The 25,334-nt window shown below is 38.4% G+C and overlaps 1 protein-coding gene across 1 annotated transcript in view; it reads right to left on the reverse strand.

Annotated features, from left to right (window-relative positions):
- trim44 (tripartite motif containing 44) overlaps positions 1 to 25,334 on the reverse strand; it is an 88,688-nt gene that overhangs the window by 55,205 nt on the left and 8,149 nt on the right. The window contains 3 exon segments of the mRNA XM_030136561.1: positions 4,895 to 4,917; positions 13,017 to 13,249; positions 13,252 to 13,312. Of these exon segments, the coding sequence (XP_029992421.1) occupies positions 4,895 to 4,917; positions 13,017 to 13,249; positions 13,252 to 13,312 (317 nt within the window).

The following is a 25,334-nucleotide window of genomic DNA, read 5'->3' on the forward strand; positions in this document are numbered from 1 at the left end:
CCAATCTACTGAACCGATGCGCTTAGAGCTGTCCACTTGTGATCGGATAACCTCTGAACAGGACCGAAGAGACCGACGGGAGTGATCACATAACCTCCTTGGCAGAAGTAGCGAAACAAAGTAGAGAGAATATTATTGATGTACAGTTATGAATCACTGTGCGAGTGCAGCTGAGTCATACGGCAAATCTTAAAAGTTAAAAATAAGAAAGAAAATGAGAATAAAGCCTGCCTGCTTCCCAGCTGTGTGTGTGTGTTCCAAGCCATGCCTTTATGATAAAATGAGTAAAGCGGGGGACACGAGCTCCAGAGACGCTGACAGAGATGTGAGTGATTGGAACTTGCATTGTAATTAGAAGTGCTATGCTCCACCGCCAGGTTGACTATTTTAGTGTCATTACACTATGTGATTTATATTCTCCAATGCCTTCCATCACTCATCTTAAGCAAACTTGCTGCATGTTGCAAAGCTTTGCCTTGATTTATGTTATTCGTCAAAAAGACAAAGAGATCAAGAAGCAGAGAGCCAAAACACAATAGATTTTTGTATTTGTAACACAATCTAACTCATAACTCCTTCATCAGACTTATTTAAACTTATCTTATTGCCTTCATTTGTTTTTCTACCATACTCCCTTGACCCCTATATTATTTTCCTCTTTCTTCCTTTACTGTAACATATTTTTATGCACTAATCCCTGGGGTTGAAAACAGTCTTAACTCCTATTGCTTTCCTCTGTGTTTATTATTCATATTTGCAAATAAAAAACTTTCTTCTAGAAGAAAAGCTCTAATGGTAAATGTTAATCTGCATCCCTTTTTGCTAGGAAGGCCTATTTAAAAAATCCATTAAAAATGATGCATTGATTGTCTGAGCTTTCAAACTACTACACATGCTGTAATCTACACTAATACTTTATACTCAAGGGGTATAAAGTTATAGGGAACTAATGGTTGCTCAAAAGCACAAGGTGCATATCAGAAAAGCTTTTTAATACTGCATACAATAACTTAAGTGCTTGTAAAAACTGAAATGACAAATAAAAACTCTAATTCCTTTTCTGTTTACTCAAAACTTTCCAATACTACAGATCTTTTTGATGAGACTATCTACTCTCTTGTAAAAGTGGAAACCTGCAGTCACTTGTGAAATGGTCAAAAATCCCAAGCTAAGAACAGACGCCACAAAGGAGAGATAAAAAAAAAAAAAAAAAATGGAGAAAACACTATATACCTGCTAAAAATAAACCGCATATTCAATTCTATGGAATGGATTAGCGTATATCCCTTTTCCTTTCACTGACTGTCTGACTGTCTTTGCATCTCTTTTGCACATTTACATATCAGTAGACAACATAAAAGCAGTTTGGAAATTAAAGCATTACTGCAGGATCGACCCTCTCCAATAGCCCTTAATTTGTGTGTATGTGTGTAGACTACTGATCAATGGGTTTTACTTCTACTGAGAGAAAACCATGAAACTAAATGCCAGTCAGTGGTTTAAAAAATTTAAGGTATGTATTTATGCAAGTGTGAATATAGAATACTGTAAAAGAGGAAAAAACACAGAGAAGTTACATATCATATCTGAATACCACAGTTAAATCTTTTTTTTTTTTTTTCTTTTTTAGAAATTTGAGGACACACAGTTGTGCTATTGGCTACAGCTAACCATGGTACAGAGTGTACCTGTGAACATATTTTACACAGTTGCAAAGAATTGTAACTTAAACATTTGAGTTACATCTATTTCTCTGAACTGACTCTTTTCTTACATGTGAATCAATGAACCCGTTTACATGACCATAAAAATCAGATAACTGGGAGTAATCTGATAATTGTAATCAGATGCGACACCTTTAAAAACTTCAGAAATGCGATAATCGAAAAACCCTGGTTTACATGTTTCAGTCCTTTATTTGATTTCTTTCTGAGTATGTATGTATGTCATGATGTAAGAAGTACACTTCCTGTCATTTTCAAAACATCCGGTCCTGTCTTGTTGACCATGGTAACGCCTATGGTGTTAGCGTTAGCTGCCCAAATGTGGGAGCTAATAAGAATACACAACAGGTTACATGTTGCTGCTATCCTTCATTTTATTTCATTGTTTGTTCAGCACTGCGATTAACTGGTGACATGTCCAGAGTGTACCCCACTTTCACCCATAAGTAGCTGGGATAGGCTCCAGTGACCCCCGCGACCCTAGTGAGGATAAAGCAGGTTCAGATAATAAATGAACGAACGAATGAATATTTACCTTTTTCCTTAGGCTCACATTGTCACTGCATAACTTCCATTTATATAGATTTTATTTTACTTTTTTTACACATGTGCAGATGTAAAAAAAAAAACAGAAGAAATCAGATTAACTTGTATACATGCATGAACAGAATCGAGTATTGGGGAGAAATCTAGGTGTGTTAATCTGATTTCTCCTGATCAGATAACTGCAGTTATCAAATAAAGCTTTTCAGATCATCCTGTTTACATGATCACTTCAGTCTGATAACTCCAGAAATTGGATAACGACCGGCGTATTGGTGTGAATGTAAACGGGCATAATGAAATATCTTTAAGTTTGGGACTAATGAAAAAACTGTCTAAAGCTGTCACTTAGAGCTAAAGGAGATTAGAAGAGTGTTTATGAATTAATATTATACTATCATTGATAATAAAACTCATCATTAATTGCAGGGCTGCACTTATCAATACACTTAATTAGGTACAAAGACGTTGCACCAGTAGACATAGATGGTTAATAATGTTCTATTCACATATATAAATTAGGTCAAAGCACATCTTCGCTAAAACCATGTGCACGAATGCCTGTAATAAAAAAATAAAATAAAAATGCAAGTCAGCGACAGTACGTCAGAGGAATGAAAGGGAAATTTGCTATGCATCACATTAGAAGCAGCAATGTGATGGTTGGGCTGAGGGGAGTAAAGGAAGATTTATATTCAGGGAAGACAGATCTTGGCAGGCATGGAGTACCTATGTTAAGAAGCTTGGGGAGAGGCGGGGAATCGTATTGATGAGAAGGTCCAGGAAAGATGCGTGTGGGTGCAGGATTGCAGTCCTGTGGGAATGCTTCGTCTACTGCAGCGATATGGGGCTCAGACAGCGGATTAGTGTTTCTGCTCCATAATCAATTTGCTGTCTGGATCCCATTGCACATAACCCTAAACATCCACTCCTTGTTAGATCTGGTCAAATCTTGCTCCGACTACTTTTTTCTTTCTTCCATCAATTTCACCTTATCTGTGTTGCTCCTCACTTTTTTGTTTGTGTCACCTTCATCCCTTGAGACGTCCGATCTCCGGTGCTCAAAATAATGGAGTACGCGAACCTGTCCGGAAAACTCACCTCTCTCTACATTTTCCCCCACGCTGACCTCTCAAAACCTTTATTTCTCCAACAATTCCATTAAAAATGTGTGACTCTTTCTGCTAGCCACAGTAAATTCTGCACCCACTGCATTTAAGACAATACAAGGGACTTTGGGAGTAATTATGTTAGGGTGTGTGAGGGAGTTGTAGGGATGTAGAGGTTCCCCTTGACCAAGGGCAAACTATTAGTTCCATATCACCCTTGGGTCCAAGCATGCAGCCATCTGTTTCAGAAGCTTAGGGGTCATAATACTAGCTGACCAATCAATAACATATTACATGTTGGCACAGTGAGCCAGGCCTGGTCATGACTTTGTGCTTTTTTAAAAGAAAGGCACATTACACTTCAGAGAAGAAATATGGTGTATTTCTTGCCTGCGGGAAGTTTCAAGTCTCAATATGAATCAGGGGAAAAGTAAAATAAAAAATTCTATTCCAGCTTGTTTGACTTTAGTGGAAGTTACAGCAAGAAAATGACGCTGTCTACCAAAATTGTATTTTGTGGCAAATTGGACTATTTTCGTATTGAGACTTCATCCTTAATTAAAGTTAACAGAAAATAGGGCTATTTTGTTGGAGGACAGATGTGCTGGCATTTGTTGAAGTCGTCTGTGTATGTGTGTCTGTTCCTGTAGAGGGGAGGAATGCTTTGAGATGAAAGCCCAGCGAGACAGCAAAGGAGGGAAGGCAGAGACAGCAGGTGGTGCTAGGAGTGCTCCTGTTCTGGGTGAAGGAGGAAGAGAGATTTTTGTGTCAACAGATCAATAAGTGTGAGACTGGAAGAGGACTATCCGTTTCAGATTGGCTGACAAAGACCAAGATAAAAGTAAAAGATGTAGCTTCTGTGGAGAGAAAAAAAAAACACACACAAACAACCAGTAATAGCAGCTGGAAAATAATATGACTGCATCCGTCCACTACAGTTTCTCAGCCTGCCTTACACACACCTGCAGTCGGTTTCATATTCTCATAGTACAAATGCAAACACAATGAAAATCACAGGACACTTGACCCAACTGATGATAAATTAGCTCGTCTGCCACAAACAAGTGCGGTTGTGTCGGTGCATAAGACACAGATACGCACATGTTACGTGCAGCTCCAGCCTGTCAGCCGCTGCCCGTGGCCCTCTTATTGTACTGGGCAGATTGTCACCTCCTCTGATCAGAGGGCACACAGATGAGAGCTGCTAATTGCCTCGCTGGGGCACTGACGTGACTTGCATTTGACCAAGTTAGTTTAGAGGTGTTGAGGTCTGCTGTGCATTGGTTAGAGTCTGTGTCTTGTTAGACTCTGAGATTCTGAGATGTTTGACTCAGTTAAAGGTGAGACTATAAGAAAGAACTGGGACATGTGCGTGTTTGTGTGCAGGTGGAATACTCATCAGCCTCATGGTGGTTGATGGTAGCAGGACTTGAGTGAGGAGGTTTTCATAGGTCCTTAACTGCTACTAAACTACCCAGTTTAAACAAAGCATAACATGATTCACAGTGACAGTCTTACCTTGGCCTGGCCTCAATGTCCTGCTGAAAACAATGAGAAAAAGAGAGAGGGGGAGAGGGAGAGAGAGACAGAGGGAGAGCATATTTAAAACGTTTGCACAGGTGTTTTTGATAACAAATAAAAAGGTAACAGCATAATTTACATCCGCTCGGTCCACAGCTGGTGTGCCTCTAAATCTGACCAATTAATTTCACTTTCATCCACCAGTTGTACTCATGTATATTCATTGGCTTTAAAGGAACAGTTTGAAACACAACACTGCGTGACCCACAAACATTATTCATATACAGGTTTTTTTGTGTGAAATGAGGGGGGCTTAAATGATTTTTACTGCCCAAACAATGATTGGCATTGTTGACTTCTAGAATGTGATGGTTAAACAATCCAGAATGATTCATTTTAACGTTTAGCACATTTAATTGTTTTTTCCCCCACCTAGCTTACTCATACAATCTGTATTCTAATTATACAGTTTAGCAGGACATACAAAGCTTTCTTATTCATACAGCACACTCCAAAACTGCTGTCATGTACTAATCCAAACTTCTTGTGATAATGTTGTGGATCTCAAGTGGTCTACTTTCAGTGAAGAGGGCCTTGAGCACAGGAGTGCCTTTAATATTCTGGCCACTGCTGATTGCACTGTAGCAGTGGACCTTGACTACTAGAGCTAAGATGGCTGCACCAGAAAGGGATTTTGACACTGTGTAACTAACAGCGTCTTGAAGGCAGTGGCTCCTTGGCAGCAGAGCAGATGAGAGCAGAGCTGATGACTGAAGGCTGTGGAGCTCTGACTGGCTGTCTGCCTCACTGACTAAGATTTGGCTCTAAATTTAATTAGCTTCAGATCTGGACAAATACATAGAATCAAATATTTGAGCTCCGTAAGATTTTTCTTGGTTTACCGTGTCAAACACTCCAAGAGACTCAAAAGTCAATTTGTAAAAGCGTGGTGCAAAACCAAAGAAGGTCTTAAGTGGTTTGTATAAGGCTGATTCTCCGAAAAGCACACAACTGCAAAATAATCTATGTAGTTTTATATAACAAAACATTGAATAAATGAATGCTGGCATTTTGGAATGGAAAATTAATTATGCTGCTGAGTAGAATATCACATACACTTTGGTCTACCACCCTCAGCCGAACAGTAGGAATGCATTAAGCTTGGGACATCATTAATTGTAAGTTTAAATTTATTCCTAAATAAACAGTTGCTGCACTCTAAGAAAGTATTTGCATAACAACACTGCAGTGCAACAGAGGAATTACTTTATCATTTTATTAATATCAGGTATTCCCCTGTTTAGAAATTTTAATGCATGAATACTATTATAAGAAACAATATAACTGCTGAACATAATACAACATTGGATGTGATATAACATTTTAAGCAAAAAGCATGGCTCATTGCTTCTTACCTGCTCATCGAGCTGCTGTTATTCCAAGCTGGACTGTGATAATGCATTTTAGCTAAAACATAAACCCTGATGACCTTTGTTTTAAGAACCACCTTTCTTTTAAGGTCAGGCTATTCGCTTATACTGTAAAATATCAAAAGATCTGGCATGACATCTTGCATCAGACTAATGGACTGGCATTTATGTTGTGTAAAATGCTGATATACAAGAGGTCACTGCTAATGTCAATGACTTCATGCTTATTTTTTTGTATTTACTATGATTGCATTATATTGCAGCAATGAAAATGTAGTTATAATATACTCCCAGTTGCGTGTTTTATTTTCATTTGGTCCAATTACAGTTTGTAGTGCTACTGCCCCTGCACCAAATTGAATGAAATATCTGTGTAGAAAGATGCTGAGAGTTGATCGTTGTTTCAATCGCAATTACCACAGGTGCCTTTGCAGACGTATAAATAAAATCATACTCTGGGGGATGAATACTACTAGATTGAAAATTTCCTATATTATTCATGAAGCCTTGGGCATCTCAGCTCAATAAATGTGTGCATTCAAAAACAGGCCTCTCAAAGCAAAAAGAACAAACTGTCATTAAAAGATGTAACCTGGAGCTGCAACATTCATAATTTAAAACCAATATCAATGAGCCGGAACACACTAACAAAAGAGAACGAGCTTTATTTCACAGATCGACCGTGCACTCTCTCTTAAGAGTGCTGTTTACATTTATATTTCCCATTAATGTGTTTTTAGTTACCTTATCTATCAACATTCAGTGTTACTTCTAAAGCAAAACTGTAATTTTTTGGCATTTCTTTCCTTTAGCCTAACTAATTTTAAATGATAGATAATATATGAGTGAAAGGGCCTGGAAATTTAGTCATTAGACAGTATTCCTTTTAAGATCAGCATTGTTAAATCACAGCTCTTTTCAAATAGCTTAAGAATGTTATAATTCACAATGAGCTATTTGACCCTGTCGATCTAAAAAAACATGCACAGTACAATCAGACTTACACCATGTGATGGGTCAAGTACAGACAGAGTGTGATATATTGAACTAAATGAGATAAAGACTGCACACTGAGCTTTAATTTGCTTAAAGGCAAAGACATTGAGCAAAAAAACACAGCCTCTCAGCTCTTTGTTGTGACCTAGGGCATGACTGAGTTGAGATGGGGTCAGTAGTGCAGACTCAAATAACTCACTAATGAGGTATCTTGGATTTGTGTCCGTGGCACTTTATACAGTTGTTTTAAAAACAAGCATGCTCACAATCTAAAGGAGGCAAGGTTCTATCCAATTACACAATTAAAAAAGAGAGGCAATAAATTAGCGTTTCATAATGCAACAGCATGGCAGCAATCGGGAAAACAAATCACAATGGGGTGCCTAATTTCCCTCACCCTTCTTGTCTCAGCCTTTGAAATCGTCCTCATTGGAGCATGCCAGACTGTAGGAGGGGATAAAAAATACAGCCTCGTGCACAAAAGGGCTTCCAAAGAGTCTGGACAAACTCGTGACTGTGACTCGGGCATGAATGAAGATGAAGCCCTCCAAATTCTGAAGTCTTCTGTTACAAAAAGGTGCCAGAAACGACAACACCACCTTTGTCACAGGTAATGAGGAAATCCCCCTACTGGCTAGACAACCCATCCAAAGTCCAAACAGAGCTCTCCAAGATGCAACTGGGCAAAGCAATAAAAAAAAAAACTCTCTGAAGGCTTGGCTAGAATCAACCAGAGCCAGATTCTGGAGAAGTGTAAGATGGGATGTTGCAATTTAGCACTATATCAAAGAATGATGTGGGGAAAGTGAAGATGTACGGAATAAATTCCCACATTTGCAGTCAGTGGAGTGACAGATCAGTCAACCCATACATCTGAAAATGGCTGGAACTCCCACAGTTTCCCTCTGATAAAAGACTCCTCGGGGGAAAACCCACTCCAGCTGCTGATTCAACCCATTACAATGGACTACAAGCAGGAGAATTCAGAGTAGTCCCGGAACTAAGAGAGTCCATAGATCTTTCGGTGAGGTACACACACATCCCTGGCAGGTGAACATAGAAGCTGACAAAATGTTTAGCAGATTGACAACATCAGGGGACTACTGGTAGGGTGCAAGGTGGATGAGTGGGAGGGGGGTCTTCAAGAAAAAGGCATGGGTCAAAGAAGAGGTATGTAGGAAGAACAATATAAAATCAAGTCAACGTCAAAGATAGAGACATATGGGGGGGGCATTCTTATGCTGCTTTTGGCTTTTCCACTGCACGACAGCATGGACCCATCAAATATTATTTCTAGTCCCCACTTCTGTAGAGGTTAAAAGGGCCCAAGTGATTGTAAGTCTGGATCGGTCAATCCACAATCACTGCCGCATCAGTATGTGTAATCAGGCTGTGAAATGGAATACCAAGCCACGCTAGCTGGAAATCTCAATTTTCAAGCATTGCTCATAGCGACAGTCACACTGAAAACTACGTCACACTTGTTTATGCTGCACTGCTATGATGAGTACGATGCCTGTAGAAGAATCCTCTGGGCTGTGCTGAGTTGAGGCAAGTTGAGCAAATACTAGCGGTCGAAAAGCAGTATTTTGAGATATGTGCACAGGGATGGGCTGACCTATGGAAGCTGCCACAAGTCAGATTCTGCTTCTGTCCACCAACTGCTGAAATATTCAACTGAACAGGCCTGGAGAGAGTATCTGGGACTGAAGGCAAACACCATCAAGCAGCTGCATTTCCCTCCTGAGATCATACCTACACCACTCTGGTCAGACAAGGGGCATCGGTCTGCTTTTACCGGGACTGTTCCTTTGACTGAACTCACAATCCCATTGGGGAGGACAGAATGTGTTCCTCACAAGCATAAGAAAACACAATTGTTTCAGCTGAACTAGCAACTGAGTGCAGGCAGACGGGTTAGACAGGTGTTAAGTTCTAAGGAACAACAAAAACCCTTTTGACTAGGGCTGAGGAGAAGCAGGGTTCATCCATTAGGAAAGGGGCTGCTGAAGGGGGGTGACAGGGAAACACCCTTGCTGTTGTTCCAAAGTCAAATGTTCTAGGGTTGAAGGAGTAAAATATTAATGAGTGACGGTCCCCAGCTGACGATGGTGCAGCTGACCTCGCAGCCATGTGGAAGGCATGACAGGCAGATATGTCGAACAGTTAACAACACCCACCAGTACAATCAAATGAAATTACTTTCTTGTGCTTCCATCAGGCAGTGGTCGACACACTGCATGGCTGTGCAAATCACTATCTACTGCAGCTTTTTAATAAAAATGCAGAGATCTTGTAATAAATGGACAGAACTGGGGAAAAATATATATTTATCTCTTATATACAGCCATTTTCAAAATCCTTTCTAAATCCTTCCTGACCCTTACTAATGTGTCTGTACAGCATGTGCATTCATATGTGTGTTTATATGTGTGAATATAATAATAAAGGGAGATTATTACAGAACCGAAACTGCACCTCGGTCCCAAACAGGATTACTTTGTGATTTACAGGAACAAAAAAACAAAACAAAATCAGAGTAGCAAGCATGGTCCACATATTTAAATATGTGTATTTACACAGAAACAATAAAGCTGAATGGAAATGGCTTTGCTTCAGCATATTTCATTTTGTTTCATTTCCACTATCAAACCAGCTTAAATCATTGTTTCATTTATTGCTTTCAAACTGTGACAACAAATATGAGCAGAGGCCGCTTTTCTTTTTTTTTTTCTAATAAATGTTGCATTCTAATGATGTTGGTGTGTATTAGAGTTGAGGGAAAGCTAATCTCTTGTAATTTGAGAAGACTTGTCATTTCTGACATTTAAAAAAAAACAATTAATCATGACAAAATACTTCACCCAGCTTACAACTGCAGTAAAGAGGCAAGTGAATGATTGCAGTTCAATGTGCCGTCTGTGGTGAGTGAGCGTGCTGTCGGGACAATTAATCCTGGAGTCAGTAATTCTCAGGATCCATGAGGTGCTACAAGCTCCGAGACAAAATTGCTGCAAGATTTGTTGAGTTAAGGTGAGCTAACAACTGTTTTGGTACCCGTCTAGGTTCACAGCAGCGGTGGCTGAATGGGTGTATTGCCACATAAGTCACCACTTTACACCCCACCCCCCCCCCGAAACACATTTCTCCCATGGCCACATGTAGACAAATAACACTGTCCGTTACTGTGTGAGTTACGCTCACAATAACTAATAGATGACAACAATAGAGTAACTGCTGGTATTCAATTAGGACCTTAATGAATTGGACCCAAGACGGATTTACAACTCAGCTATAGAAAAGCAATCTGCAAAAAAGTTCCCATCATTTTTGTATGCTCTTTGTGCCTTGAATCCCTCTGTCTCTTGTCTGTTGAGTGCAGTGACTACAGAATAGCAAGTGACGGTAAGAATTTACATTTAAATGATTCAATAAAATATTAATGATTAAATGTAGAACAGTGACATGGTTTGACGTGTTCATTGTGCTGTACCTGCATATATATCTGTACATATGGTACACTTTAACATGGGAACCAAACTTGAGCAACATGAGAAAGGAAAGTACACAGCTGCTACGTGCATACCTAGCAAATACAGTTAAAGAGGACCAGAGGATAAATATAGTTAGCCTCATTCCTGATCAGGCAGCCCTCAGCATTTATTGCGTTTATGTACCATACTGACTATCACACTGACACAGAAAGGATAATTGCATTTTGCTGCATGAACGTAATGGCATGCCCTGATAAATAAAATGAGTTTCCCCTTTCATTGAAAAAACAGCGCTGCATGGTTGCACCTGTTCACAATATTCATTTTGCTGTTTGCATCAGGTGCCGTCATTACGAAGATAATCCTTTAAGTGGATGGCATGGTTTCCAAACAGCTATGTCTGCAAGCACACACCATACTGCAGTGTCTTTAAGCAAGCCTCTATCCTTAGAAATAAGAGCATTTTTATGTCATTGAAAGGAAAGAAGGCAGGTTGGAGCGGGCATTCTTATTATCCCATTATACTGTATAATGGTTACCAAACATAACCACTTACAGATGGGACTATAAAGCAGGCTACACATGATGACCAGCAAAACAGCTCTGTTCAAGCTGGCCAGTTCTATTTAATTGTTTATTGACAAGAGCAATAGCCTCTGTTTCCAAGGGTAACCCTGACACTGAGCAACTATGCTTAACAATTAGATTAATTAGTCCTTGGCCCTGGTTGCCTTAAGTTTTTTTTCTTTTTTACTGAGCTCTTAACAGACCCAACAATGTAATGTGACAATATTCAGGGCGTCTGTGGTGTTGACACAAGGCTGCATTGCTGAATAGGGAAATGGTTTGGTTATACACCGATTAGATTCACAATATGTTAAAAATGTTTGCCAAAAATGTTTTGCCAACTGAAAAATCAATGAATTCTATGGACAGTGATCGATATACATAGTGCAAAAATGTAAATGTACATGTAAAAAAGCTTAGCTAAATGCTGGCAACAATACATGGGTAAAGGTGTGGGAATATTTGTAAAACCAATCAGGCATATCAAATTCAGGTCATTGGAAGGAATTCACCTGGAAAAATATTGTCAGATTTTCATTACCCCCCAAATTAAAACAAATGCAAAAGGGCCTACTGAGTTATGGGAATTGTTGGAGAAAATGTGGGAACACCTTGTAGACCATTTTCACATTTTCTGGGATTGTCCAAGAATTAGACCTTACTGGATTGAAATGATGAAAATGATTAACACAATAATTAGGTTTGAGATTAACATGATTTCTGCACAGTTTATCTTGGAAATATACCACCCTCAGTCATTCTAGAGACAAATACCTGATTAATATAGTGATGGCAGCCTGTAAAAAGCCATAACAAGAAAATGGCTGAGTGGCAAACCTCCAACAAAGAAGGAATGGATTGGAATTATTAAAGAAATATACAACATGGAAAAACTAACTTTCTTCTTAAACCATAATTTGGCAAATTATTGGCTAAAATGGACATCTATCCCAGAAATGTGACACCCCCAATAGGACAACATCTTGTTTTTCTCATGAGAAATACACATATATCTCACATCTGTGTGTTTTACTATCAACATGTGTAAATATGCATTCCAGGAAAATGTGCACAAATGTTTATGAAAATGATGGATTTTAATTATGTCAGCAGGTGTACGGGACATGATCTGATGCAAAATGAGAATATATGTGAATGATCTGACATGGACTGAAACAGGACAATACCTAAACTAACTCAACCCTCTTATCATGATGGGATAACATTGCGACCCATTGACCCACTTCTCTATTGTTGTATTTTAAGTTTTTGATCCTGACCTGTCTGTGCTTGTTGACGTCTCTTGTTTTGTATGTCTTTACTTTTTTTGTTTTATGGCCTGTTTGTTAAAAAATGCAAAATCTGTTAAAAATAAAGTATAAGCTGCCAAGACTTTTAATTTTATCCACTGAAAAATCAATGAATTCTATGGACAGTGATCGATATACGTAGGCAAAAATGTAAATGTACATGTAAAAAGCTTAGCTAATGCTGGCAACAATACTTGGGTAGAGGCAACACCACTGCTAAATGCAATAATGAGTGTTTGAAAATGTTTTGTGTGCTTTTAACGCTATAGTAACTGAAGGATGTACGATACAAATTAAAGGAAAACTTGTTTTATCTCCTTACCAGGTTCCTCTGAGCTGATTCACGCGCTGCTTTCAGGGCCTCCATTGCCACTGCAGGACCAATTGCCTGATCCTCACCCTTTTCCAAAAGACAGAGCTGGTGTGTGATGTTGTCCATCTCCTCCTGTAGACGTTCTGTCTCTAATGTGATCTCTGCAATTTTCTCAGCAGCCGATGCGGTCAGGAACGCTTCTTTGAGGTCTACCAGGTGAAGGGTCCTCTTCTCCTCAGAGGAACCAAACGGCGGAGCTCATCAAACTGGGTGTTGACATACGCCTCCAGCTCCTCTGTGGACATCTATGCAATGTAGATGAGTTAAGACAGAGAGTGAGGCTAAAAGAATGAAGTAGACACATTTAAGTTAAAGGAATGCAACAAGATGGAACGAGATGCAGCTGTCATTTTAAGTTTATGTTTATGCATTTGGCAGATGCTTTTTACAAAGCGACTTACAGGGGAAAACCAATCAAATCACTCAATAAATCAGATTTTATTTATATAGCGCCAGATCACAACAAAAAAGTTATCTCATGACACTTTATATATAGAGTTGGTCAAAACCAGACTCTAAGCCAATTTACAGAAACCCAACAGAATCACACCCAGTTAACCTGGGTGGGTTACTTGTATACTGACAGTCAATAGAAACTTTGAGGTAGAAATGTACGCATATTCTACTTGTAGGGGGGTTGTAATTATTCATTGTGGATTTATTGATGACTTAGTGCTCGGGTAGTTGAGATAATGATGAGTTGTTATGTTGTCATGGTTCACTGCACATGGGTTGGTCTCTTTGCAAAAGTGGACCAAATACACACTGAGCAATACTCAGTCAGTGGGTATCTGCACAATTTGAGGATTGGTTTTGAAGGCCTATATAAAGGCCCAAAAAAGGCCACCATGTTAGTCCAGTGAACGGCATCATGCCACGTCTATCACATGAACAACGTCTCCGGAAACTGGGTATGGTGGAGGGTGGTTTGAGCTACAGTGATATAGCCAGGCGTATGTATGGGCTGTTCCCAACCCACAATCAGAAACCTGGTTGAACGCCACAACATCACAGGCTCTGCTGACCATAGACCGCGTCCAGGGCGAGAGACCAGTGACAACTCCCGACAAGGACCGCTATTGTTGTGACTTTGTGTTTGGCAGGAGCCATTTTCTTTGTTAAGTTTTTTGTTTTGAAATTATTCTTGAAACTTTAGATTTTTGTTTCTGTATGCTAATATACTAAACAAATGATTCATATGAAAAAATTCCAGTTTAGGGTTTCAAAATAAAAATTATGTCGAAAAATATGGTCTCAAAGTTTCATTGACTGTGAGTGTACATACTGATGCGGTGATGTTTTGAACCAGTGATGTGTGCTCATGAAACAGAAGCCCCTTTTACCCAGCACTTCTGTTATGGGAATATTTCGCCTTTATTCCAGGACAACATCTGTGTAAACAAAATGGATGGATCATTTGGTCCCACCTTTATTGTGGCTTTGTAACGCTTCTGTAGGTAGTATACAGAGCTGTGATAAAGGTGGAATCATGATTCCAGAACGCTTTGTAAAAGGAACACCTCTCATTCTGCAACCAAGGTGTGACGTTCTGATGAAGTATTACGTGTGTGACCAACGCACCGGGGGATTTAAAAACAAGCATGGGCCATGTAACAGTAAAAAAAACATCAACACGACTAGAGAGATGTCGAACTGGGGAGACGCCAGATCTGCGAGCTGTTGTCACTTCGGGCAGAGGACTCTAACCATGCTAATATTTAGGTTTATGCATTTATGTTTATGCATTTGGCAGATGCTTTTTTCCAAAGCGACTTACAGGGGAAAACCAATCAAATCACTCAATCAATTTTATTTATATAGTGCCAGATCACACAAAAAAGTTATCTCATGACACTTTATATATAGAGTTGGTCCAAAACCAGACTCTAAGCCAATTCACAGAAACCACACGAATATTTGCAGAAAAGTAAAAGACTCTAGAGAGGTTAGCAAACACCGCTATGCTCGGGGTATTTCCGACACGTAAGGTTATAAGTCATACTATACACTACGCTGTGTCACTGCCCCTTTGATTCTGGAACGCAGGTCCGCTGTGTAAAGTCCAGCCTGTCTCACCTCTGTTACTCATTTGTCTTGGCTGTGGAAATCTATCAATGCTGGAAAAAAAGGTGGGATCACCATCTCGCCATTTTTCCGGCATCTCTGTGTAACAATGGCTAGAGATGTAAAGGCCGAAACTGAACATAAAATAAGTGAGTGAAAACACAAAGTGGAGAACAATTGTAGAAGATAAAACAAATTCATCTGGGGTAACAACTGAATCAGCACCACATCATACTTCAGTCTTTTACACATGAATATTATTTTAGCACACTGCTCCACGTCACACTGTACTAACTAGCTGAATCATACAGAATCCCAAACCCGTGGCAAACACCGTGCATCCATCTGCAGATAGAGGACCTCAGAGGCTCCTTCTACCACAGCAAGCCATCTGTTTAGTTTTCAAGGCAACTGAACTGCTCACTGAGGTACCTTTTTAATCCATTCCCTATTCCCCAGTGTGGCTGTCTTTAGCTATGATTTACCATGTAAGAAAAAAAACAAAACAAAAAAAACCCCCTCAATAATCCACTGACATGGCACCACCTAAATGCAGATGTTGTGGAGGTTAAACACCCCAAAGTTCCCTGTCTTGATCTACGCTCCTGAATATCATAGTTGCTTCAATTGACTGGATGCACATCAGCTGCTAACTCTCCTTCCTCTCCAGAGCAGAACTTCCTCTTCCTTCCTTATCCATTTTATCTCGTTTCAACTCAGTCTCCCTCTCTCTGGTGAAGCAAAGAATCATCAGTCCTTAACTGAGGTTGGCAGAGCAATGGCCCCAAGGGGTCCCAAGTTTTATTGCGTATTTGCCATTTCTGCACAAGCATCAGATTCTCCAAATTGCCCATTAAACAAAGCGCAAGAAGAAACATTTTTAATTTTCTTTCTTTGTTAGAGCAGAGAAAAAACATGCACGCTTCATTCTGAACCAGACAGAGAAAATTAGTTACATTCAATTGGAGAGCAAAGAGACATTTTCTCTTTTTACACAACTAAAATAAATGCTCTGAATGTGTATCTGATGAGTAAAGACTACACCTGTTTTGGAGCAGCAACATGTACAGTTTCTCTTTTTTGTTTGAGGATACTCCAGTGAAATGTATCTATGAATGTGGAAGATTAGAAAGAATGAGGGAGCCTTTTGCAAAATTACATTCACATATCTTTGAAATAGTTCATATTTTTTACACACACACACACACATTGCAGAGAGTGCTGAAACACAATAAATCTCACCAAACTGCACCGATTTAATGTTTACACCCATCATTTCAAATATAAGCAGTACTTGAAAAACACATTAAGAAATGACAAGGCATTTATTCTTTGTATCCAAGACTAGTATTTACTGCTTAAGCTATTGCTCACAGTTTAGTATATTTTACGTCTCTGAATTTCAGCTTTGCTGTAAATTTGATCCAGTTGAGGTGTCATAACCACCATCGATTATCATCAAATTCCCCTGTAAATCCTTTGAATGTTAATTTGTGAATGCTTCTGACTGTGCATTTATATTTTATTTGGTACATTGTGAAATTTATAACACTAGCATTCTGATATTATTTGGAAAAATGCCTCAGCAGTTTGTGAATGCATATTTATTCTTTCATTTCATGACTTAAATGGGCATAGCATACTGGTAACGGCAAATTACCAAAGTAAGTATCTGCAGTTTCTTATTTTCTACGTGATTTTGTGATGATTTCTTTTTTCTTTTTTTTTAAGGTGAAAGGAATGTGTATTTGAGAATATTAGAACATAATTTTTAGAACATTAGACCAACATAAGTACTGATCCAGACACCTGTCCACATCTACATTATCCCTTAGAACATCATTCCCTACATTAGTACCATTACTTCCTAACAAAGCAGGTACACTCACTGTTCATGCAGAGGTGGACCTTCCAGACCCTGTAGACCACATTGGACCTGAGATTGTTACCTCACTGTCCTCACTGGATCTGTTGCTGTCACTGTCTTGTAATGTGTGAGTATCTGCAGTTTTTTTATTTTCTACATGATTTTGTGGTCATTTTCTGATAAAAAGATTGCTCTGCACTTGAAAGTAAATAAAGCCTAAATACGCTATTCATATTTTTCATATACTTTCACTTCAAACAAGTTTCTGAAAAGATAGTAAAAATCAAAATTAACACTGCAGCCCCAGAGCAAAGTTTGAGCATGAACTTATATCTCAACTATCTTATCTGTGAGTCCCATTTTCCAGGAATGTAATAACATCCCCTATCCTCTCACATTGGGACCACATTGCCTTAGCAGCAGATGGGAGCCAGACCCAGGTTTGGTTCCTTTTATATTTGTGGAGCAGGAGCCCTCTGCCCTTGGACCTTCCACTCAGTGACAGAGCTTCGAATATGTCCCTCTGGTAAGGAAGAAGCATTCATGCGTGCTAATCTTCATTTGCATTGCTGCAAGCTGGGGCCACGAAATGAGGCCTGGAGAGAGAGAAGACTGCACACTGCTTACAAGGGCAGAGTTGGAGCGAGGATGAGGAACGAGAGAGAAAGTACAGACAGAGTAGGACCTCAAGTTAAAAGATTAAGAGAGCTAATTTCTTTTTTAAGTAAGGTAGGGCATTAGGGTAATAGATTTTGGAAGTCAAATTTATTTCTAAGTCATGTTTCTATATGCTTTGTGGTACTAATATGGAACTTTTCCGAAGTGAGAAATTCAGAAGTCGTGGTAATGCATGCAAATGAAACACTCAAAGGTCAGTCTAAGTTCAGGACACATATGTGTGAATAAAGTCGATGTACAAATGTTCAATGGAAAGAAGGAAAAAAAAACAACTACTGATTCATATGACCTGTGCTATATATGGCAGAGGAAAAGTGGAGCTTAAAGTTTATTTCTACAAGTAAATTGAGTTTCGTTAGAAGCAAAAGCTGGTATCTGTACATTACTAAAATAGAGAACTTCTTGCACATTCCACTTTTCACTTGATTACATTACATCAGAGCGTACAAATAGAATTAACACCACACTCTAGCGTACTTTGTGACCAGCTACAAATTAGGTTGTGCTTCTGAACCAAAGCTCTTGGGAGAGAAAAGAGATCAATGAGGAAAAAAAGAAAACCGCTCATAAACAAGTATCAAAGACGCATAGCTTTTAATCTTAACCTTTTTGCAGAGATAGAAACTTCAATAGATACATTATTACAAATGCTTTTGGTGGACAAAAGCACTATTAAGAATATTTTAAAACGTTTCAGGAATAAGCCAATTTGTCTGAATACGTAACTACGACGGAGCAAAGAAAAATAGAGGCAAACACAAGTGATTATCCAAGTGGCTGCTTTCCTCGACTGTTCCAAGTACAGAATCAGTCTGGGTTGCTGCGTATTCGGTGTGTGATGCTTTTTTAAAAAGGCTAAAAAGCATTAATAGAACATTAGGATTAAATGGATTTGAACCGTCCGTGCCCTTGGCAATAGTGGCCCTGGTCCAAGTCAACACTACTCACTCTCTCTCACGCTCCTTCAGAAATTAGATTCTTCAATTTAGCCCCTAACACAACACAGCAATACACAGAAAGTTAATTTGAAAACATCACCTCTTCAAAGTCATATAAAGTAATATAAAATACAGAAGTAAGGAAAGTTAAAAGAAGCAGAGAGAAAAATGAGACAGAAGGCCTTTAGTTTATAACAGCAGCGTTCTAATACCCGGCACCTTTTTATTGGTTTTGAGAGAAGGTAATGTCAGCCAGGCAACTTTCTGGGAATGATATAGAGTAATTCAATTAAAATGCTGTGAGCAGAGATAGAAACGGAATGACAGACCTTAAAGAGCAACCCAGTATAGAGAGCAGTAGAGGAGGAGGAGTAAAAAAAAAAAAAAAAAAAAAAAAAAAAAAAAAAGGAGGGGGGATGAAGCAGAAAAGGAGAAGAAAAAGCTGGATAAATAAACGTAACAGCACCAGCCAAGTCTTTTCATGCCTCTCCTGTCTGTTTCCTCAGCCTCGGCAGCCCTAAGACAGCTTTAATGTGTCTGCTGCTCTTGTAGATTTTATGAGGCAGGAAAATGGATGTAGCTGGTGCACTGTGCGCACACATACATTTGTGACTGGGCCGATGTTGCTGTGCTGCTACCAGATATCGGACTTCTCTCTCTGTATAACTGCAGAGAGGAGCTCCACAGGCAGTGTTTATGCCCAAGACAACACCCTGTGTGGCAGAATAGGAGTAAATAAAACATGAGAGTGGGGTAAATATGCTGACTACTTCCTGTCTCAGTCTGAAGCCACAACATGCTTCATACGGTAGACTACATCTTTTCCTGCTCTTTCACAGTAAGTAATACAGACTGACAGGCTGAATAACAGACAGCCATCTATGCCCTCATACAGTCGCGGAAAAAATTATTAGACCACCCCGTTTCTGTTTTCTTCAATTTCTTGGTCATTTTAATGCCTGGTACAACTAAAAGTACATTTGTTTGGAAAAATATATTGATAACAACAAAAATAGCTCATAAGAGTTTAATTTCAGAGCTGATATCTAGCCATTTTCCATGGTTTTCTTGATAATAACCAAAATCACTTAAGTTCCTACATCAATAGATATTAGGGATACAAATTATCGATTAATCCATTAATCATTAGTTGGTTGACCTTATCGATCGAGTAACGATTAATTGATAAGTGGTGATTTTCCTGAGAACCTGATTTTCTCTTTCGATAGCGTCTATAAGAATAAAAGCTAAATATTGTTTATACACTTCATGAAAAAAAGCATGTCATATTCCTTAATGATTGATTTATTGTACCATTGGATATAGAGCTGCAACCGATTAATCGACTAGGTGCTTGAAGTCAACGCAAAAAGTCCCGATTCGATTAATCGACTCAAACTGATTGAAGGGAGATATTCTATTGCAGTTTTCCTGAATTGAAGCTTCTTTGTGCGTCATAATAAACGTCCGTGTGAAACACAACAGTGGAACCGATGTTTAACAGCAGAAACATGAAGGAAACAAAGCTTTGATTCAGGAGAATTGTGGTTGAATGATTTTTTTTTAATCACTTTGAGATGATTAATCGGTTGCAGCTCTAATTGGATACAGTACAGGCAATGACATTTATGGAGTAGAACTAAATAAATTCTGCAGAGATATTCAATAAAATAAATGAATCTGAAGAGGGGTAGTTGAGAATAAATGGGCTTTTCTGACTTTGCATCACTAGCTGACATGATGGGGCGAGATTTCAACGGAGATTCAGCAAATCCCGCCGTGGAAAAGGGCAATTAACTGACAATTAATAATTCAATCGAGCAAATTCTTATCGACAGTTAATTGATAGTCAATTAACTGTTTACATTCCTAATAGCTATAGTATTGTACTGCCAAAAACAGTGCTTTTAGGCATTCCATGTTTTCTTTTCTGTTTGTTTTAGTCACATGATACACACAGGAGTTAATACTTGATTGCATAACTATTGTTTTTGATGACTTTTGATGGTCTAGTAATTTTTTTCTGCGATTGTATGACGTTCCACCTCTAGCGCTGCATTAATATGAATGTACCCTCATCTGTTTTTTGCATTAAATTCTGCTCCCCTGTGGAGAGTTGAGATATGAGCTTTGAGAGATTAAAATCCTAACACTTGAGGCGAAACGCATAATTAAGTAGACTAGATTTAATAAAGAAACAAATGGTTAAAACCCTTTCATGTATCCTTCACCTGCTCACTTCTCCTCAAACTCCTCTTCTTCTGCTCTCTCACACACACACACACACCACACACACACACACACACACACACACACACACACACACACACACACACACACACACACACACACACACACACACACACACACGTCCACAACTTTCCTTACCAGGAGCAGTCATTTTGATGGTTTCCTGTCATGCATAATAAGAAACGTTGACATTTGAGAGTGCGCAGAGGACACGCCGACAAATCCACATAATGGTCTCTAACACAGTGCCCTGTGAGTGAGCAGGTAAGTGGTTTTCACCGAGCACGCCATACCTTTACAGTGAAACAGCAGAAGACTAAATGTCTTGGAAGTCCTTGGGGTAGCACTGATATTTCAGTATGATAATAGACATGAACTCTGGTGGGATACGGCTGCCAGTAAAAGTGTTACCTCTCATAGGCCAGTCAAATTAACCTTCTACATTATGGCACCGAGGTCAGATCCCATCTCTGCAGGTATTGAGCAAAGCCCCTGTGCCCCACTGGGTTAAGACACAGTTACAGAAGACAGAATACTTTAGTCAGCCAAGCATTTCTGATCCTGCCGCTCACTGTAACATCTGACTGCACAACACATAACAGCATGTGGTCGCGCTTTATTTTCAGAACATGCCCCCACTATGGCATCAGTAATGGCAGGAGAGCCACTGATCTCAAGGTTGACTTGACATGAAAAGTCAGTTTGAGCAGCAGTTGTTTTGATTAAAAGAGAAATGTAAGCGCCCGACTTTTTGGATGGAATTGTGGAGGTTAGGCTAAAAAGGTTGCAATATATTTGTGATCATTATTCGAGACGGTGAAACTTATTTCACAGCAGTATTTCGTCTCTACGGGAAGCTTAAAAACACTGGTCAGAAAGAATTCAAGCACTTGAATTGCAGAGGGCAGAAACACAACTCATAAATCCATTTTTTGACATGATCCCACCTTTTTTTTTTAGTTTTTTTTATATCAATGTGATGATATAAAAAAAAATACAGGGTTTGTCCACATTTGTCAGGGTCAAATTCAAGCACTTCTCAAACACTTTTAAGGGTCATTTTCTAATTTTTCCAGCACAGCACATATCTACAGGAATACATATCGGCTACAAATTTGCTTCGAGGTCTTATTTCTGTCTTTGTGCATAAGAAATCAATATAAGTGAATCCCCAAAGGAACTTTGTGTTGGTAAATGCAAGTTATACAAATGTACAGGATTTCAGTTCTGTTCAACATGTTGATGGTCATATGAATTATGTTTTCAGGTCAAAAATGTCCAGTTTCATCACAATTAATGCTATATTTTTATGTCACAAATGGCCAAGTTATATTTGAACTGAATTTACCTGAAAAACAAATATTCTATTCTTTTAGATTCCCCAGTTTTTGTGACAAGATTATATACTACATATGACATGTTTTATTTTTCCAGGTTCAATATGGAGTATGGTGCTGATCCATCCTGCTTATGTTACGCCAATACATACATTAAGAATGTCACTCGTCACTTTTTAAATCAACAGTTTTCTAATAATAAGCATTTTTATAAAGAAATAACAATTCTATATTGTTATTTACTCTTTAGTATGATGATAAACTATACAATAAATAATTGTGATCCTAGTTTTTGCACAGGGATCATTAGTGTAAACGGTGACATGGCTGCCGAGCATCAGTATGATGGGATCTGGAACAACCATGTCACATCCGTCCACTGCCTCATTTTGTGTTTTTGTGTCAGCTGTTATTGTTTTAGATCTACAATACTAACATTTATGAATAAGAGGAGAATTAGCAATAGTAAGTCTATAAGTTTATTCCTAATAAAGTACTGGTACTGACCAGAGCATCATGGGTAATGTCACGTCTGTCCACCAGCAAAAGTTTTCACATACACGTGCTATTCAAAATCCAATATTTCTGAAAATAGAGCTTCCAATGTCAAATAATATCTGTAGTCTGTGCACAAATGTATTAGCATTATTTCAACACAGTTCTATGCATTTTTACAACTTTTTTTTTTACAAAAATGGCCACTCATTTGACGTCCTAAGTAAATTTTAGCCGATATGATTTTTTTTTTTTTTTTACATAATATCACAATGATGTACATTGTATTATGCTATAAACATCTAAAATTATGTTTCATAATGTCTGTGTAGGTTCTCATTTGCCCAGGTCATCATTCTTTTTGGTAGCTCTTCTCTGTTCAACTGGACTGGTTTAGCTCTTTTGAAAAGGTTCGTCTCTCATCCAGACTACTTCAGTTTTTGCTATTATGCTTCATAATAGCAAAAAATTTAAAAATTAAAGGAGAACACAGATTTATCCAAAAAAAAAAAAAGGGAAGCCTCTTGGTGTTCTTCAGGCACACTTGCACCGAGACAAAGATTGAAGGAGTGATATTTTGCTTTTTTTAAAAAATGGAATTATGCATTTTAAAACATTTCCCTGTGGTCTACATAAACTGTAAATGCTATACCGAACAGGAGGAGTTTGTCTTTGCCAATAGCACCGTGTTGCAGCTGCATTGATTAAAAAACCCCCAAAACATTTGTTAATTCTAATGTTGTCTGTCATGGAACCTGTTTGAATACAGGCCTAAATAAACAAATTACAATCTAGTTCATGTCATGGGTGAGCCAACTGGCTATATAAGCAAGAGGGAAGAAAAACCATTAAGAGCGTCTCCAAGATGAGCCAATAGAAAGTCGTATTTGGAGTAGAGTTTTCAGTTGCTGTGAGTTCTTCCATTTGCTAGTGCCCAACAGCCATTTGGCCCCGCTGGAATCATTCTGTTTTTCATAAGTTTATTCTTTTTCTTTGCCACTTTGTTGTTGTAAATGATTTTTCTTTACCTCCACCTTGAGCGTGAATACAATTATTTACAGGGAAAACAGAAGTCCTCATGTGCCCTCCATCCTCCACAGGGTTAAGACAGCTCTTACAAAAGCTATAAAATATTAAGTTTTAATATATATTTGTTGATAATTAGCATAAAATGAGATTCCGGGATGACTGGTTACCATTAAATCACTTTCAAATGTTTATTTAGTCGATCCATCCTTTAAACGTTGACTAATTGTGGATCTTTAAATGTTTGAAATAGGAAGAGGCTGAGTGTCAATTAATTGGCCAGTATCAAACCCCACTCTCCTTCAAGTAATTCTGACTAAAAAAATTAATAATGCATGTCTGAAATTAGTAAATATAGACCTTAAAAAATCTAAATAGGAACTTTTTTTTTGCCTTTTTTTTTTTTTTTGCTATTATCTATTATTTTCCTTCAAGTCAATATTCGAAGTCTGATACTAGCTATCACTTGCTCTTGGTACCAACCTCTATAGATGTTGATGGTTTAAAAAGCCTGAATGGCACCAATCAATAGGCCAAACCAAGAAATCAGTCTGTTTCTACACACTACATCTCTATAGCACCCACGCCTTACTGCTCTTTGCAAAGGATTAGCTGCTTCTCAAAGGAAATGAATAGGACTCAGCAGCTTCAACCAGATCATCAGCAATTATGTGTTTCTGTCCTGATTGTTTGTTCACCTCTAATAAATGCCATCCAAAAGACAAGGTCTCCACAATATGAGGAAATATGCAATATGCAGTTATAATGCAGTTATAATAATAATTGATCTATATTGTGATAGTAATGTGACTAGAAAAAAAAATCAACACATATTTGGTTGGCAAGGAAATTACAATTTATCATTCAGAGCTTATACAGTGTTCATTCATTTCCATGGTCAATAATTGTAACTCTGTGTTTTATTAAACTGGTGATATTAAAATGTTGTCCACCCCATTTATCCAAATGGAGGAGGCCAAACAGAGCACAACACAATTATTATAAACTATTTACAGTTTTCATACGACATTATTCCTCAAGAGTAAAACCCATCTCAAGGGCAAAACAAGGATTTGTTCCACTGCTGACAGTTATTTTACCAGGTTTATTGGGCTAAAATTCCAGATGCGTTTCAATCAGACTGACAAGGAGACAAAACTGTGTTATGTTTCTACAGAGTTCCATCTTAGAGAGAAAGCCTGGATATGCAGACAAATATATATATACTTGTCATAGTGCTGCCATATAAGTGTATACAAATGGTACTAGTCCCTCCTCCACAGCAGCTCAGACTGTCAGAAGAAGTTCCTTTAAAATGGAGAAATGTCTATTGGGTTTTTCTCTTACCTGAATTTGGAAAACATGTTTAGATTATATTTAGTATTAGATTGTTAGATACAAGGTTCCTACAGGTTTCTACAAGTTCAATTTAAGACTTTTTACAACCTTTTTAAGACTACTTAGAACAGAATTTAATGCCCATTGCACAGCCATAATGGGAAATGTGAGTCCTTGAATTAAGGAAAATGTATTGATTCTCTCCAGCGCCTTGATTCCCACCGTTCCGAGTCATTTCTCACTGGGAGCTGCAAAGTTAGTGATAATTGGTTCC

Source organism: Sphaeramia orbicularis, chromosome 6 (genome assembly GCF_902148855.1).
Source record: "Sphaeramia orbicularis chromosome 6, fSphaOr1.1, whole genome shotgun sequence".
In the NCBI taxonomy this organism is placed as follows: Eukaryota; Metazoa; Chordata; class Actinopteri; order Kurtiformes; family Apogonidae; genus Sphaeramia; species Sphaeramia orbicularis.